The sequence below is a fragment of the Neolamprologus brichardi genome, chromosome 17, assembly GCF_056152115.1.
Source record: "Neolamprologus brichardi isolate AB-2024 chromosome 17, ASM5615211v1, whole genome shotgun sequence".
NCBI classification, from domain to species: Eukaryota; Metazoa; Chordata; class Actinopteri; order Cichliformes; family Cichlidae; genus Neolamprologus; species Neolamprologus brichardi.
In genome coordinates, this window is record NC_142120.1 from 6,896,736 (window position 1) to 6,914,750 (window position 18,015).

The following is an 18,015-nucleotide window of genomic DNA, read 5'->3' on the forward strand; positions in this document are numbered from 1 at the left end:
GAGACTAAAATAGTAAAGCTGCCACCAACCCTGAACCAAGGCTCTTTGTAGTAAAAAAAGAAAAAGAAAAGGAAAGAACCAAATACCTTCAAACATACAAACACATCAGCCAGTAGTTAGGGAACTGGTGGCATGTGGATTACTCGTGTCATAAAACTGGCACACAAATGCTGAGTGAGTGCAATTCCCTCGGCTTTGATTCTCTTGTTCCCAGCGTGTAACAAACGGAAATTGTAAAATTTGCACCGTGTCATTGGATACATCTTGTGTTTACCATAAAGTAAGCTCATCATTTGAAAATGTGCAAACTGGAGGAGGAAGAGAGAGAAAAGACATTTACAAAAATGGCACTGAGAATCTAAACATGTAATGCAACGGTTGTATGACATATTGGCATTTGCTTTGATGGCAACGAAAAAAAATATGACAGCATCAAGACAAGAAATCACCACAGCATAGCCAGAGGATATTTATTCAAAGTGCATGTGATGTTGTCATGTTATGAATAAAAGAAAACTGAAATGCTATTTGGTGTAACTTTGTGGTCAGTCACTGTCAAAATATGTCTGAACAGAAAAAATATACTACTGCCCCCTGGTGGATTTAAAAGATTACTGCGAATGCTTCTTTCACTTTAACTTATATTCAAATCCAGACTACCACTGTTACTACTAATCAGTCTATTTATTTCCCATTAATCCAGGTTAATTCCTCAGCCATATGTAGCTCACAGCAACACGCCAAACACAAAACCAGACATGCATAAACTGATGATGTCTGAAGAATCCTGTTATAAAAAAGGATCAAAAAGGTTTTTCATCTGTGTGACATGCAGCAGCATTTTTCCCTTGGCAGGATTAATTTGTTTGCAAAATCCTTCGTTCAGTGACATAAATCAGGATGAACAAAATTTGGTTGTGTTTTTCTTTGTTACATTAGTAGTTCTTCAAGACTTTCCTGGTTTCAGTGCTTTCTTTGTTGTATTATTTCTTTGAAAGAAATTTCATTTTGTTTCCTGGAACAAAAAAAAGACAAACACACAAAGTGATCAAAAGTGAGAATGAGCCCAAAACAATATTTTCCTCAAAAAAATTAAAGGAACAATTTGAAAGGTAATGTGGTAGGAATAAATGCATGCCATATCTTTGATCAAAATAAAAAGTATCAACCTACAGAGGGCTGCATTCGAAGAGATTTCAAAAATCAAATTGGAAAAAATGATGCAGCAGGTTTGTTCATTTTACTGAAATTTCATTTATCAACTCAAAATAGTAGTCAGTAGCTTGTATGGTGCCTATGTGCTTGTATGCATGCCTAACAAGGTTGGGGCATGCTGGTGTCCTGGAGGATCTCCTCCTAGGTCTGGACCATGGCACCACAGAGCTCCTAGATATGGGAATCAGCCAATGGTATCAACTCCTTCATCTTTCAGGAACTGTCTGCATACTCTGACCACATTAGGCTGGACTCACTGCACCAATGTAATGTCTGACAACGGGTCTAAGGATTTCATCCCAATACCTAATGGCAGTCAGAGTGTCACTGCCTATATGTCAGTCCTGCTGATAGATTAAGAGCCATTCTAGAGTAAAGTCTGTCTACTATAATCTCCTCCATGCTCTTAAGACTGTGCAGGGAGACACAGCAAACCTTCTGGCAATGGCACGTAATGATGTGCCATCCTGGAGTTGTTGGACTATCTGTGCAACCTCTGTAGGGTCCAGGTATCACCTCATTAGTGACACTGACCCTAGCCAAATACAAAACTAGTGAAAAAAAGTTGCCCTGTTGTTAATTTCACCAAAGCAAATGAAACTGTTTAACAACCCCCTCTACTACTTAACTGACCAGATCAATATCCTAAAGGTTTCACTGACTTGATGTTACACTCTCATTAAGAAGAGTTCCTTTAATTTTTTTTGGAGCAGTGTATATAAAGCAGTTGTTTCCTTACCCAAGCCTTTGAGAAACCTGTTAACCCTCCTATGTTCATTATCATGGATAGAATCCAGATACTCTTGCACTCTCACTTCAAACAGTCCTGGTGAGATTAAAAGAAGCAAAACAAAAACAATCATGAAGAGCTAGAAGAACCCATCACCCATACCCATTCAATTTATCCATCCAGTTTCTCAGATTTAGTAACCTGTCTGTAAACGTCACCAGTCACTTATGGCCAATCTAGAGTCACCAGTTATTCTAATTGTGATGTCTTTGGACTGGAAGATGATGTAGTACTTGGAGAGAGCTGGAGAAAGTGCAAACTCCACACAGAAAGGCCCCAGATGAGGAGTTCTAGACCTCAGGCAGTCGTTGGCTGCAAAAGGATTCTGACCCAAGTATAAAAAAATTTTTGATTTAAAAAAGTATATTACTTTGACCAATTACTTTTGAGCCTTTGAAAATGGGGGATAAAACAACTCAAAGTGCTCTCAAGGCTTTACTATGAGGTATTACAGAGAAAACCCCAACAATCAGATGAGCCCCTATGAGCATACACTTGGCAACAGTTGGAAGGAAAAACTCCCTTTCAACAGGAAGAAACCTCTGCTGTGCCTCTGTACCTCTGAGAGCCTGCCTATGAAGCTCCCTCTCCTGGATGAACCAGCCAAACATCTGCGTCTCCATGAAGATCTCCAAGAAGCGGCGCACGGTTTTGGATGGGATGGCTTTGCGAAAACCCTCTCGCTGAAAGAAGGACGAGGCAGGGGAGGAGGATGAAGAGGAGTACCCGTCCTCCCTTTCGCCGGTGATGAAGAGAGGATAGTGGCCTACCAGCTCCACAAAGAATCGAACAAAGGCCTCGGACACAATGGTGCTAAGATGGCCTGAGTCTGGAGACGGGATGTTAGACGTGGTAATATAAAACATAACAAAGTCGACTTGCTGATCAACCATTTACATAATGTTCAAAAAGATGTTTACAGAAATTTTTATCCTCTAGTTAGTCTTTCTATCCCTTTACCCCAGTATGAATTATTTCATGACATTCTAAATTATTAGGGGATCAAGCGTTTGAACTACAGTGACTACTGACTTTTTCTCTGGCACCAACTAAAACCTGGTGGTAAACATGGTAAATATACAGCAGATCCACATTAAAGCACATAAGCGTTGTCACCACAAACATGTTTGTGTTCTAGGTTTAACCATAAAGAAGCCTCAAAGCCACCAAAGAAGCCTCTATGACACTGTAGAGTCATAGAAAAAAGTCCTCAGTTTGACTCACCGCTGCTTGTATCTCCTCCTCGCTCATTAGCAAGCTCTCTTCGCCTCTCCAGAACGTTCTCCAGAGCCGTCTGAAGCTTAGGTGGCAGGATGGAGTCTTCATCGTCCAACTAAATGTGAGATAACAGGAAAGAAAATGTATTCATAAACCATAGCTAGATAGATGTAACCTTAGAAACGTTATTAAAGATAAATATAGCCTCTAGATTAGAGCAGGGCGATATGACCAAAAATATTTATCACGATATACATTTGAAAATTTGCAAAAACGATATAACTGACGATATAATTGACACGAGACAAAATACTTTACAACTCCACAACTTTATTCGTGCAAAAAAAAAAAGTATTTTCACTTAAACAAGCAGCTGTTTTTTATGTGCATTAAAGTTATATAAAAATGTAACAGTGCAAATGCAAATTTCTTGCTGACAGTTTAACCAAAAGGCATTTCCAGTGGAAACTGGCCGACATATCCTCAGCATAACCATGTGTAATATCCACAAAACTTAAAAAGAGGTTACACACACACACACAATATGGTAATATTATGTTGAAGCACAGTACGTATCACTCGGCGAGGCTCCTGCCTACGATAGCCGCAACGCTCCGACAATCCATCAAGCTGTGTGGCTTCGTAGCTTAGCAAAGTCATACTAAAACATTTGACAGATTTTCGAGCGCCATGTACATAAAATCGTTTCGAGGTCAGTAAACACAACCAGAATTCATACATAAGGCACACGGGATTATAAGGGGCACTGTCGACTTTCAGAAAAAGCGAAGGATTGATTTTAAGTGTGCCGTATTTTCCAAAAAACACGGTAATAACGACGGCCCGCTAGCATGCGCTACCAAAAGTAGTGCTTTGTTGTGTATCTGACGGACGAAAGCTAAACCAGTTCCAAACCACTGAAGCTGCAGCATTTTTACAAACCAGTTCTGGTTCATCCGTTTCATTCAACGATCTGCTTTCGCCCTTCTCGTTCTCCGTCGCCGCCATGCCTTTTCCACCGTGTGCGTATGAAAACAAAGGCCCTGCGCACGCGCGTTTTACCCATATTCTATCGCCATATTTCATTTTCTTATCGTTGCCCGACATTACACCGGTATTACCGTGAACGGTATGATATGGCCCAGCCCTACTCTAGATCTCAAAAAAGTGAAGTCAATACAAAAAGTGCTTTAAACTTTCTGTTGCTGCAAAAGCACTTACGTTATGGTATAACCACCTTTGATTTCTTTGCTCTATGACTAGCTAAGAACAGTTATGGAAACTTTCTGCCACTGAAAAAACAAACATTTTTTTTGTCGCCCAGAAGTCAAAGTTTCAGGTTATTATCTTAAAATCTCAACTTACTAACTCAAACTTCTGTGAATATAACTAGAAGTTTTAACTTCTGGGTGACAGAAAACACCTTTTTTTCCAGTGCTGGAAGCAGGCTTCTAAGAAGTCACATACACACTGACCATTTGAAAAACAATACACATTTAAGGCTTTTTTAAATTTTATTTTAAATTTTAAAAAACACCTTTGGCTACAACCCTCTTTTTTTTTTTAGAAAGTCTGGGTGAGGCTGAAACAATTTCATCTACACAGATACAGAGTGTGACAAACCAAAAAATATCTGACCTGTCTGAGAAATCGACTGTTCCCAAGATCCACAACCAGAACCTGTACACAGAAAAAAAGGTTATTTCTCTGCACAGCAATGTACAGCAGCTCATAAGTCATGTATTCCTATATGACTGCAGTGACACTTGTATTACTCCTCTGACCTCCTCCAGGGGCAGCTCAGTGAGTTGGGGCAGGGAGCTGGACAGCAGGCCCACGATGAAAGGGGTTGGTGTGCAGACGATGTCGAGCATAGCTGAGGGCAGCACTGGGATGTAAGTGTGCTGCCATACAAAGGGGTAGAGCAATGCCACGACTGCATGACAGCATTGGGAAAGAGTACTAAAAGAGGGAGCAGAGAACACAACAGTGGAACATTATTAAATTGAGCTTTTAATGAATTTTAATGTTTAAAACAAACAAAACTGACTTTCCCTTTTAGTCTATATGAGACAAAGGAGAGAATTATCAGTTATTCTCACCGCATGAGGGCACCACAGTCTAAATAGAGACTAGCCATTCTCTAAAGTAATACCATTACCCTGAGAGAAAACCAAGGCTACATACTTCTTTCATTTACATCACTGCACTTTGCATTCCTGTCTTCTACTACTGTGGCTGATCTTTCTGACTCCCAGTGGCTTTCAGCAGAGCAAACAAACCAGTCCCAACACGTCAACAACTCAGCTGGCCTTCCTGAAAATAGCTCTCTGGTATGTTCTCTGAATAAAACTGGGACTGCCTTAAATTTATTTAAAATTGTGAGTCTGGACCACCCACATATCCTGTAACTTTATCGTAAAACACCCCTGCTACTTTCAACTAATATTTGCCATTTTCATAACTGCATAAACAGTACAGCTTCATATATAGCTGGAAGATATGGATTTTGGTGTACAGACAGTGTTGGGGAGGTTACTTTTAAAATGTATTCCATTACAGATTACAGAATACATGCCCCAAAATGTATTCTGTAACGTATTCCGTTACGTTACTCAATGAGAGTAACGCATTCTGAATACTTTGGATTACTTAATATATTATCATGCTGTTTACAACTACATGAATGTACTATTGATGTGATTTATTACTGTTACTAAAGGTCCGCGGCTCCGAACCGTAGTAAAGGGACCTCTGGCTAATACGGTGAGTTCTGTGTCGGGCTCGTAGCCGAAAACTAGCTTTAATAGCTTAATAGCTTACTTACAACTGGGCTCGTCAGGCACTCTTCTTGGCTGCAGTGGTTATTATTATATTTACATGCTTCCAGCTCCCGTTTTTGCTCGATGACAGCTCGTACTTTTCCTTTTTCTCCCTCCCTCGCTCACAGACACATAACGGGTATGGCAGTCCATTCTCCCTGCAGCACGGACTACACTGCCTATGATGCTACATTCTTTAGAGCTATACCTGTAGCATTCTGCCTATTAGCTTAGCACAACAACAACAGGCGCGCTCTCACCCAGGAAACACGCAGAGAGAGAGCGTCACCCTGTAACCATGGCAACCGTAACGCTGCCACCTGGAACAACAGAACGTAGCTGTCAAACAAAACCCAAACAGTCCTGACCCGCCACAATATGAAACAGGGAAGTACCGCCGTGTAATCCATTTATTTCAACAAAGTAACTGTATTCTAAATACCACCTTTTTAAACGGTAACTGTAACGGAATACAGTTACTCATATTTTGTATTTTAAATACGTAACGGCGGTACATGTATTCCGTTACTCCCCAACACTGTGTACAGACAATATGGCTTAAATGAAGGGACAAACCTGAGCTTGTCTGCTGTGAAGATGACTCGCCTCTCTAGCAGCAGAGAGCCAAAAACCCTGAGAAGCAGGCGCAGACTCAAGCAGGAGAACAGACATTCAAAATCCACATGCTCCAGGCGTGAGTCAGAGGGTCGACAGAGCTCCATCACCTGAGAAATCAACGGAGATTTGATCCTGTCAGCTTACTCAATGTAACACCAAAGTTGTGTCTGATGGACTGACAAATCCATTCCACCATTCAGTTCTAAATATGTTCATTTCAAGTCATTTTAATCTGGATCTGAACTACTTTCAGCTCTAGTTATGGTTAGCGAACTGTGTAAGCTGTTCATCCACAACTGTGAGGCAAAAATGCAAAAACATTTAGCCAGCAAATATTTTGTCAAATCTTTAGATGTGTAGGAAAAATGTAGTAAAAGTTCCAAATTACTGGGTGTCAATAAAGGTTTCATTTTTTGCAGTGTTTTTTAGATGAAAGAAACAAAACTGGATGAATTTTGTATAGTGAGATTTAAATTTCAAAATCTGGTAAAAAAAAAATGTCAATGTGCTTAGCAGATTATTTGATTTATTATTAGGATGGATCGGAAACCACTGCTCAAATGGACTGCTAAAGACATTTTTAACTATTTTATCTGACTTTTTCTTACAGTTTGTTACTTTTTGGGGGGGTCCCACTGTCGCTCACCTCAGTGCCTGAACCAGGAAGAAAAGTTTTGATGGTGATGGTTTTCCCAGGAGCTGGAAACTGGGCCTCCATGATGGCTCTCATGAAAGGCTGGACCAAGGCAGGAGACAGAGCCCTGCGCCTCTCCACCTCATCCAGCACCTAGAATGCGTGCATATAAAACAAGCTTGATTTCATTTGTGATCTGTACTCCCCAAATTCCACCAACATATTAAGTTTCCTTAATCTAAGCACCACTCTCTGCTCCTCATCCCTGCTTACACCCTGCTCAGGAAACAAACCCCTTGAAGCACCCAGGTCATTAAATGTGGCCAGATGATCCTCCAGCCACAGGACTGTTTTGACAGACTGGTCCATCTTCGAACAGCAGGACATGGAGACCTTTACTCAGTCTGTCCCTGTCTACAGTAAGTGCTGCGTAGAGAATGTGGCAGTGACCAAAACCATCTGGGTTTTTCCTAACCAAAAAACCTTGGATGATGAGTGCTGTACAGGCTCTGATCAAACTGATCAGACATGATTCTGGATAATAAGACTACACACCTTTGGAGCGGGAGTTACAAGTTCGATTCCCACCCGCTATCCAGTAAGGGTCCTGGCTAAAAAAAAACCCCGAAAAAAACCAAGCCCTGGAATGCTGCAGCTCAGACACAAGCATTTCACTACATTGTGTATGTGACAAATAAAGGTTGTTCGTTGGTGTCACTCAGTATCAGATCCCCGCAAGGCTGCGTTCTCAGCCCCCTTGTCATGTTTCAGCTGTGTACAGGCAGGATAAGGACCCAAACGCAAAACTCACGACAACGAAATTAAACTCAAAAAGGTGCTTTATTGCAGAATGGCATGGAAAACTAAACTGGGACATGGACAAACTGACACGCAAGGAAACACAGCCATGAGGGAGACTACGACACTGACAAAGAGAAACACAGGGCTTAAATACACAGAGGGATAACGAGGGAATGAGACACAGAAGAAGAGCACAGCTGGGAGTAATCAGGCTGGACGAGACAAGGGAAGCAAAACTAAAAACACTCACATGAGACGTGGACCTTCAAAGTAAAACAGGAAACACACTGACTGAACTCTAAACATGCAAACTTAACAGCAAATGAGAAGACAGAACATAGGGACCAGAAACATGGTATAAAAAGGTCACAGTAGACACAACATTGAACACAGGGAAGCCATATTACAAAGCCAAAGAACTAAACCTATGATAACCATAACTGAAATCTAGGGAAACAAGAAACAGTACAACAAAGGACTCAAAACATAATCCATAATATAAAAACACAAGATCTCTTCAAAATAAAATAGGAAACATAATGAGACGTAGACATGACAACCAGAACTTGACAACGTAAGACACAGACATGAAACACATGAAGAGCAGGGGAGACGTAACAGGGGTTGGAAGACACAAGGGGAATCTAATAACAAAGAACTAGAAAAACTCATGAGCTTAATCATATAAACATCCAAATAAACTAAACTCAAAACACTGGGTCATAAGACCCAGGATCGTGACACCCCTACTCTACACCAACCCATCTAACCATTGTTATTGTCAAGTATGCTGATGAGTCCACTGTGGTTGGGCTCATCTTTGATGGAGATGAGACAGTGTATAGGGCGTAGGTAGAGAACTTGTCCCCCTGGTGCTCAGAAAATTACCCGAAGCTGGACATCCTTAAAACAAAAGAACTCATGATGGACTTCAGGAGGCACAGGCAGGTCCACCACCCTCTCATCATAAGTGGAGAACGTGTGGAATCTGTCTCCACCTTCATTTTTCCAGGCACCCACATCTCCACCGATCTCACCTGGACCCACAACACCAACGCCCCTTAAAGAAAGCCCCGCAGCGGCTGCACTTCCTCCATGTCCTGAGGAAGAATAACTGGGACCAGAAGCTGTTGCTGGCCTTCTAACGCTCCTCGGTGGAGAGGGTGCTCTCCTACTGCCTGGGTGTTTGGTACACAGGGGTCACTACTGAGAACAGGAAGGCTGCGCAGAGGATAATTAACACCACCCAAAAAAAAAAAATCAATGGCTGCCCTCTGTCACCCCTGGAGGCCATCGCCAGATCCTCCTCTCCCAGCAAAACCAGAGCCATCGTAGGTAATTCCTTGCACCTCGCCCACCACCTATTTGACCTGCTGCAACCTGGTCAGTGCCTCAGGTCAGTCAGGTCGCACACCTCCAGACTCACAAACAGCTTCTTTCCCTGGACCATTCAGACTGATAACAAGCACTATCCCCCCACACCCCACCCCTGCCCACTCACAATACTAATCTGCGCCATGGTCTGAGTAACCCTCATCACTCAGGCCACTCACATACAGACTCTTCCACTATTTCCAAGCACTTTGTCTCCAATGTGTCCCTTTCTCTTTATTTGTATATATCCATCTTGACTGTATATATTTTTCCTGTTTGTTATTTATTCCCAGTGTCTTACTATCTATACATTATTCCTACACAGTTGGTGTGGAGCACCCATAATTCTGTTGTACATGGACATGGACAATGACAATAAAGGGTAATAAAGGGCAGAAATGCTATCACTGGGGAGTGATTTACCTTGGAGAACAAGTTGAAGCAGCCAAGATGGCTGACAATACAATAGACCTCTGGCAGACGTTTGCCTTTTCCACTAGGCTGTGAGAAAAAGATGAAAATATGACACATAATACTCACTAGTGCACTCCTAGACATGAGGACAGACTAGTATATAAATCAACAGTATTGCAATACACACACTCCTCCTAGAGAAATGCATAAGCAGAAACACATGCGCACCCGCACATACACAGTTCCCAGTCTCACACATTTCCGCCCAGAGTCTGAGATGGGCTGTTTTCCCACAGGCGCAGGCACACTATTCTGGTATGCTTATTTACTCAGCCGTCATTGTGGTATTTAGCTACTTCCTGTTCGGTGACGGCACACGATTTCTATTTACCAGTAAACGCCGGCAGTATCCGAACCTTCGGCTCCCATCCACTCCAGTCAAAACAAATGAGAACATCTCACTGCGAGGGATGAGCCATGACAAAAATGTAATTAGTGTATTTTTACTATTCAAAGAGAAAATACACATATACTGTAAAAGTCAACGCTAATAATGAAATTGATAGTGTTTCCCGTGGTATAAAGAGTTGAATTTTCAGTGTTTATTATATTGAGATAAGTGTGGCGCCCTGTTCATTTCACACTCTTCACCTTGGGTATCTCTCCACCGGCTCCCAGTCTTTAGCATCAGGAAAGCAGAACTGAGGAATGATCCTCAGTTGATCCTCCGTCTCCCTCATGAACTTGAAGGTTCGCTCCAGCTGCAGTTAAAATGAGGTGAGAGATTTAAGATCAGTCACCACTTCTTGCATTTCTTCTTTTTTAATGTATTTGGTCTTAAATTAAACTACCACAAAAATGAGCCATGATTCAAGGACCTTAGGAGGGAACTGCTGTGTGACCTCTGGTAGATAGTGCGCTCCAGCCTTTGATTTCTGCAGCGACACAACCAGGAAATATTCAAAAAGTTTGCGCTGATGGAGCTCCTGTTCGAGCGAGTGTCTTCTGGTGTGGACCTGAGCCTGGCTCGGCTGGCTCAGTATAGACTTCACCGACACGAGACGCTGGCGGTGAGCTGGAAGAAAGGATGTAAGCCAGAGCACTATTATCCACCTCAGTGTGAAAAATAAAGAAACAATGACAGATAAATGAATAAATGAAACCCTACCTTTTGCTCTTTCTTCAATTTCACTCTCAGAGTCACTGTTCTCATCTGTTACTGTAAATTAAAACCCAAAAATACAAACTTACTAGACAGTAAAATAAATATTACAATCAATTTTCATCACTTTTAACATTGTCACCTCTGCCCGAGCTTGTCTCAGCATAATGATAGATCCTTCTCAGATGCTTTTTCCTGGACCGAGTTTCAAATATGCTGTTGATCCTGAGTACAACCTGTCCAAAGGAATAAATAAAAATATGTCTCAGTGCCAGTAAATACTACTGCATGATATCTGTGTCCAAAGAGGCTGTATCTGATGTATAGGAAAATATCCAAAAATGGAGGCAGTTAGGATTGGAGTTCAGGATTATGGTTATGGTGTGATGATGTTTCCATGTCACAAACTTATGACATGATTGGTCCTTTGCAGAAGCTGGATCAACATTTATTTTGATTATCCAGGAACAACACCAACACAGTGATACCTAATCTAATGCAACGTTCAATCTGTTTCGGAAATCAGAACTGGGAGCAATGTCACCCCCGACTTCAGTACATTCCAGTAGGAAAGTTGAAAAAGTGAGGAAAGGATTATTTTTGCTCTTTAGCGAAGTACAACTACTAATGCATCACTAGCAAAACAGTGCAGTGCTTGTTTTTTCCAATTAAAAACACCAAATCAGTGCCCAGCTGTTGTCATTCCAGTAAAAAACTAGTACTAACCATGCAAATTAGTCTGAAGCCCGGGCAAAATAGTATGTGCTTAATAATTTGCCAGGCTTAATAAAAGAAACCGACTGTTCAACATGGATGTGATAAGATTCTGCAGCAAAAAAACCATGCACAAACACAGACCGTTGGTATCCTCCGGCAGGTGCGGCTATAGGAATCTCCGGGCAGCCAGGAGGCTTGTTCAGGTCCGGTGGGGGTAGATGGAGGGCTGAGCTGGGGTGGAGATGAAACACCTCTACTGCTTCCAGTGCTATGGATCTGCTGGTTGGTTCTCCGCATGTCCAGCAGCTTAAAGCTTCTGCCTGAATTCTGCCTGAAGAACCCTGGTCTGGAGGCCTATGGACAGAAAATAAATAAATAATAATAACCATAATTATTTCTAACTACTGAAACCAAGTAGTTGCTGCTTCAAGTTCAGGGTATACTTTAACCTTAGCAGTGTCAGCACCAGGAGAGGAAGGTAAAGACTGCTGGGAGCATTGGCTCTCCAACTCTATATCCTCATACGGGTTCTCATTTGACGAGTCTGCAGAAAAACCAGAAGTGACGCATTTGACGCAAGTTTTCAAGCATGTCTGATAATTGTGCACAAAGTTAACATTATTCAATATTTTACAGTGAAGCAGGGCTGCAGTCCTGCCATGACACTTTGGACTTAATTTCTGATGCAGTAAAAGTAGTAAAGTAGTTTACCTGGCAGTTTTGAGGAGGGTTTTTTTTACACGTTTAACAAAAACGTACTCATACTTGATTGTTTTCTGCTGAATACTGTATCTGCATGTTACAATTAGCATGTAGAAGTGGAAATAACTCAGCTCTGGAATCAACTGCATCCCCTCTAACTACACTTCCACTACAATTTGCTCATAAAGGCATTCAATGGATAATGCAGGTTGGTGTCTGACCCAGGATGTCTTCATAGTGATGTTCCTGAGACAGCGAGCGAGAGAAGAGCAGGCCATTTGACCCCGCAAGGTCTTCAAACTCAAAGGATCTCCTGTCATCATGAGATGAAAGCATGAGTTAATACATTACATACAGCTGGCATAACTTCACCAAGCAAATAATCTTTCTAATCCATGGATACCTGTTGAAGCTGTCCCGGACTCTCTCACCTCTGGGTCTTCCGTAGATGCCAGAGGGAGGTTTCAAGGACGTTTTCGAAGCTACTGACGGTAGTGGCGGGAGGTTCCTCTGCCCTCTGCCTTGCCTCCTTCCCAGGGTGGCAGTAGCTGGGTGCTGGAAGGTTCGTTGGGGTTTAGGGACGGGGTTGATGGGGGGTGCACCTGGCTCGGCGTACACATTTTCATGCTGCTCCTTCTTTTCTTTGGTCCCAGATCTTGCAACTGTGCTTCTTTGAGCTAAAGCTTCAGATTCGTTTTTCCTCACCTCCAGCTGCTTGTCCTTGCTCGGTGGGCTGAAGTAGTTTCCAAGCTCTGGGGGCATTTTTCCATGGTTCCCCCCCATAGCCTCCAGCTTTTTAAAAAGACTGAATACAGCTCTCTTCTCATGACTCGTCTGTTCTGCTGCTCTCCTGTCAATGCTTTTTTTCAGGGTTCCCACCTGCTGTTTATCTGTCGATGTAGGCGAACAGGGCCTTGAATCACCAAGTTTTTCTACATTCTCTTTCTCGTGTTCTTGTTTTTCTTTGTGAACTACAACTCTTTTACAGTCTTCCCTCACTTGGTTGCTACCAGGCTTGCTGATATTGAATGCTCCTCTTTGCTGTTTTGTGGGTTCAACCGGTGAACAAGGCCGGGAATCTCCGATTTTTCCTACATTTTCTTTCCTAAGATCCTGCTTTTCCTTATGGGCTACTTTTGTGCAACTTTCTGCACTTTGCTTGTCTTCTATACATTTATTGTTGCTTTTTGGCAGCGAGTCTGTCCTTTTAACACCGCTACTTTGGCCCACGTTATCCGAGGTTAGAGATGAATGAGTGGGTTCCTTGCCCTCCCATAGTGAAATCTTGTCCCTGATGCTGCAGCCATTTGATCTGGGCAGCTTGACTCCTACTAAGAGAGCATTGTCATTGCTCTGAGGGTCAAAGGTCGACCTCCTGTGGGCCATCATGGATGATTCTTCCTTCTGGTTAATGAGGTTTTCCAGTGGGGTAAAGGGGTGTTTTAGTGTTCCCTGTCTTCTGTGCTCACCTCCCTTGTTTTCTACTGAAGCGAAACAGAAAGCACTTTCCCCCACCGGAGAGCCCCTCTTTAGCCTAAAAATAAAAATAGGAAGGATCATTTTAAAAATGCTTGAAATATAAAAGCACATAAGCAAATCGCACATTATCACATGACGCAATGATAACTTCCGGGTAAATCGAACAACCCAAAATGTCTCTTGCACTGGCTGCTGTGCTCTGCAAGTTTTATGTCATTTTTTTCAACCACACGTGGGTGTTTACATACAGTTTATGCATGTCACATATTGTAATGATTGTGTGAAAGCGCTGCGACAGACTGGCGACCTGTCCAGGGTGTACCCTGCCTTGGCTCCAGCGCCCCAGTGGACCCTGAAAAGGATAAGCGGAAGCAAATGTATGGATAGATGGCTTGTGTGAACGTATTTCACGTCGCCACGGCCAGCAGGAATAGAAACCATAGAAAAGAATGGCTTTCAGAGCACAGTTGTGTTTTTGTCCCCTAGTGGGTGGAAAAAAACCCTCAGCTATGATGCAAAATTGAAGCATCTGCAATAAAGTCAAATAAATATACCTCTCCACTTGGAAGAACAAAGAAAATATAAAGCAAACTGGAGGCTTGGGTAAATCTGTAGAACATAGTCTACCATCTCGAGCTCGGGTCTCCTGGAATAACAAGTTAACATTTATTTGGATTTTTTTTTAATGCATACTTTTCCACATTCCCAAATTCAATCAGAAAAATTAAAAATAAATGGAATACCAATTAAAGAATAACCTACTGCTAGCAGAGTTCCCTGAACTTCCCAGTATGGTCACGGTGACTGCCAGCTAGGGGACATTCAGTCTTTTTCTGGACAGTGGGAAAATCCATCCTGAGAGTAAATGCCAGAGGACAAGCCTATGACCGAGCATCTTCTCATCGGCCTCGCTAAATAAACACATGCTTGGATCGGAGCCCATTTCATCAAACTGTTATGTTTTAATAAATAAACGGGAGGAAATGGGAAGCCTTAAGTTGAAAGACCTTTTCTGACTTTCCCTTAATGGATGTAATGATTAAAGGGCAGCCTAACAGGGTTTCTTATTTTCTCAGGGCTCACGGAGAAATTTGTGAAGGCCCGTGTCCTATTTTAATGCCTCACTGGTAAACCTGGTCAGATACAAACCTGTTGATAGATGAGTTGATGTAATCTTGCTTTGTTTTCATTCTCTCAGCGGCCTCCATGATCACTGCACACCTGCGAGAGAGAGAAAGAGAGACATAGAAGCAACTTCTGTCAGCATCTTCTCTGATTTTGCTTGTTCGTTGAGTTGCACATTAGCGGTTGTTGTGGTTTTGCTCCCACTGACAATAGCTATCCGGCTTTACACTCTTATATAGTCTTCACATTGCATTTTTAGTAGATTAAACATTAAGCTGGTAAACTTCAGCATTCGGGCCGCAGGACAGCTGGGCAAAATCAAAGAAACCATGACAGCCAGAGACTCAAGTGCAACTCCCCGAAGTAGTTCATCACACTAACTAACACTTCATTCAGCAGTCATCTAGGGCCTGCCTTCTTCTTTCCTCTCCTTTAGTGTATTGTAGTATACTCATCTTTCCACCACTTCCAAACATTTGACCTCTGCAGTGACAAAGCTGCTGTGCAAATTCTCGTACTTTCACATCTTCGAGGTCAATGTTCTTGCAGTTCAGCGTCCTCTAAAACAGGGCTTGGTGATTTCCCATATGTGAGGCCCCTGCCATCATTTGTTTATTGATATACACTCCAAATGATATGACAGATGTGCATAAGGACTACATACCACCCTTAAGGCTGTAGGGTAGCTGACTGGCTATAAAAAAAGCCATTTAGAGCTACACCATTTGCTAGAAGATACATCCTGGCAACAAGATACAAAATACTAGTTAGAATTAGAAAAAGCACCACTTTAATCTTACTTTCTTAGCAAACATACAATCAGTGGACCCTTTAGGTACATGTTGCTTGTACCAGGCTGGATCCCTTTTTACCGTCATGGCCTTAATTCTTCACCGACAAGGTGCTGGAAACGTCCCTCAGAGATTTTGGCCAGGTACGCTGTGGTGTTTAACCCCGGAGAAACCATGAGGTCAAATTTGACCCCATGGTTTCCCTAGTAAACCAATGGGGTCGGCTCTGACCCCATGGGTTCTCCAGGGTTAAATGATGCTCAGTTTAAAGTGTGGCTAGAAATATCCCCCAAATCACTACACCACCAGAACGAGCCTGAACTGTTGATCCAATGCAGTATGGATCCATGCTCATGTCTTCTGATACTACCAGCTCACTGTCACAGTAGAGGATTTTTCAGTTATCAAAGGAGCTTGCAAGGAAAGCGTCTGGACTTCTTTAAGTCCCCCTGATGGAGGGGAGGATCATCAGGGGGTCCTTTTGTCCTTTTGTCCCTCTGTGGGGGGAAACTCCCACTAGGTTTATATCTGGGACTCTCCACCATTTGACCTTAGAACTGAAGAAGCTTCTCGGATGAGAGGTGAAATGTCTTCAAGTAACTTAAAGAAGTCCAGACGCTTTCCTTGCAAGCTCCTTTGACTACGATGACCTGGATGACTGAGAACCTTCACAGACATTTTTCAGTTATCTTTTATCCACTTTTGGTGAGCCTGTGTGTGAACTGTAACCTCAGTTTCATGTTTTTAGCTAACAGGAGTGGCACCCTGTATGGTCTTCTGCTGCTGTATTCTGTATTCTTCATACCTTGATTGTAACACATGGTTATTTGTGTTAGTGTCGTCTTATTAAATTGAAGCAGTCGAGCCATTCTCCTCTGACCTCTGGCATCAACAAATGGATTTTTGCCCAGAGAACTGCCGCTCACTGCATACTTTCTCTTTGGTGTGTGGGAAAATATGAGTAGAACAGCAGTTTTGGAAGTACTTGACCGGCCCGTCTGGTATCAACAACCCTTTTACATTCAAAGTTACTTAAATCACCTATCTTCCTCCTTCTGATGCTCAGTTTAAACTTCAGTAGGCCATTTTGACCATGCCTAAATGGCCCAAATTGCTCTTATGTGACTGGCTGATGAGATATTTGTGTTAACAAGCAGTTCAGCAGGTGTGTCAAACAAAGCGTAGGAGTGTATATTTAGATACAGTGAAATTATATTCTGCAGTAATCTGTTTCTTCTGGCAAAGACAAACTCATCGGCACAGCGCATATTCTGCTGAAATCAGATCATTTCTAACATTATCTCCTTTCAAATTAAAACATTAAATCAGTTTCTTACCTCCTTTCGCTGCACAGTTTTCATGTGTTCATCAGTGGAATGGGAGCACAGTGCATCCCATGCTGCTATAACAGTATCCATTGGTATAACCTCCAAAACGGCTGTAGTGTACAGTTTATATGCCCAGGTTCAAATAGATTTTCTAAGCCTTGAAACAATTCATCGACTGCTTATCTTAGTGAGCCTTGAAGACACAGTGCTGAACGTGCCCCCCTCTCCCTGCCTTGCCTCTAATCACCCTCTCTCTCCCCTCACCCTGGATATGACTTCCTCCCTCTCTCTCTCTCTCTCTCTCTCTCTCTCTCTCTCTCTCTCTTTCTTTACTGTTGATTCACTTAGAGCTGGCTTCAGAAACGAGCTGTGTACGAATGAATGGATGGATGTCTCTTGATGCTAACTAAAACTATTTCATCCCATACTTTACATCGACAAGCTGTGTGGAAATTTGTGGAATGTGGGACAGACATCATCATATTACGGCTTTTCCCTCCAAATCCGAAATTTACTGGAACTGTTTTTCATTCCAGCTGCTCTTGCAGCTGCACAACCCCCCTCCAATGATTTCCAATGACGTTACGTTCACTGTCATACAGAAATTGATAGGAGAACATGTAAAAAAGGAAAGTTCTACATTTGTTTGTACTTTTGACTGTCATTATGCAAATGTTTGATATAAATATTTATGGGAGTGTTTATTTACATTTGCTACATATAAGCGTGGATTTAAATCCTTCAACTTTTAAACTTCAATTTTACTCAAATCTTTTAGCACCACACTCAACCGCGTACCACGTTGCTCTTGCACGTGAATGGACG

At 42.2% G+C, this 18,015-nt stretch overlaps 1 protein-coding gene across 1 annotated transcript; it reads right to left on the reverse strand.

The window, feature by feature from the left end:
- Window positions 1–465: 465 nt before the first annotated feature.
- On the reverse strand, window positions 466–17,401 carry LOC102796908 (DENN domain-containing protein 2A-like). Its single transcript, XM_087830348.1, has 20 exons — window positions 17,200–17,401; window positions 15,096–15,167; window positions 12,871–14,001; window positions 12,689–12,780; window positions 12,215–12,309; window positions 11,907–12,119; window positions 11,191–11,284; window positions 11,055–11,105; window positions 10,765–10,961; window positions 10,538–10,647; window positions 10,278–10,347; window positions 9,896–9,973; window positions 7,310–7,450; window positions 6,622–6,770; window positions 5,008–5,185; window positions 4,862–4,903; window positions 3,230–3,338; window positions 2,565–2,834; window positions 1,955–2,041; window positions 466–1,015 (listed from the first exon to the last, which is right to left on the reverse strand). The coding sequence occupies exons 2-20, from the start codon at window positions 15,152–15,154 to the stop codon at window positions 984–986; spliced, it is 3,198 nt and encodes a 1,065-aa protein (XP_087686474.1). The 5' UTR covers window positions 15,155–15,167; window positions 17,200–17,401; the 3' UTR covers window positions 466–983.
- Between the last annotated feature and the right edge of the window lie 614 nt (window positions 17,402–18,015).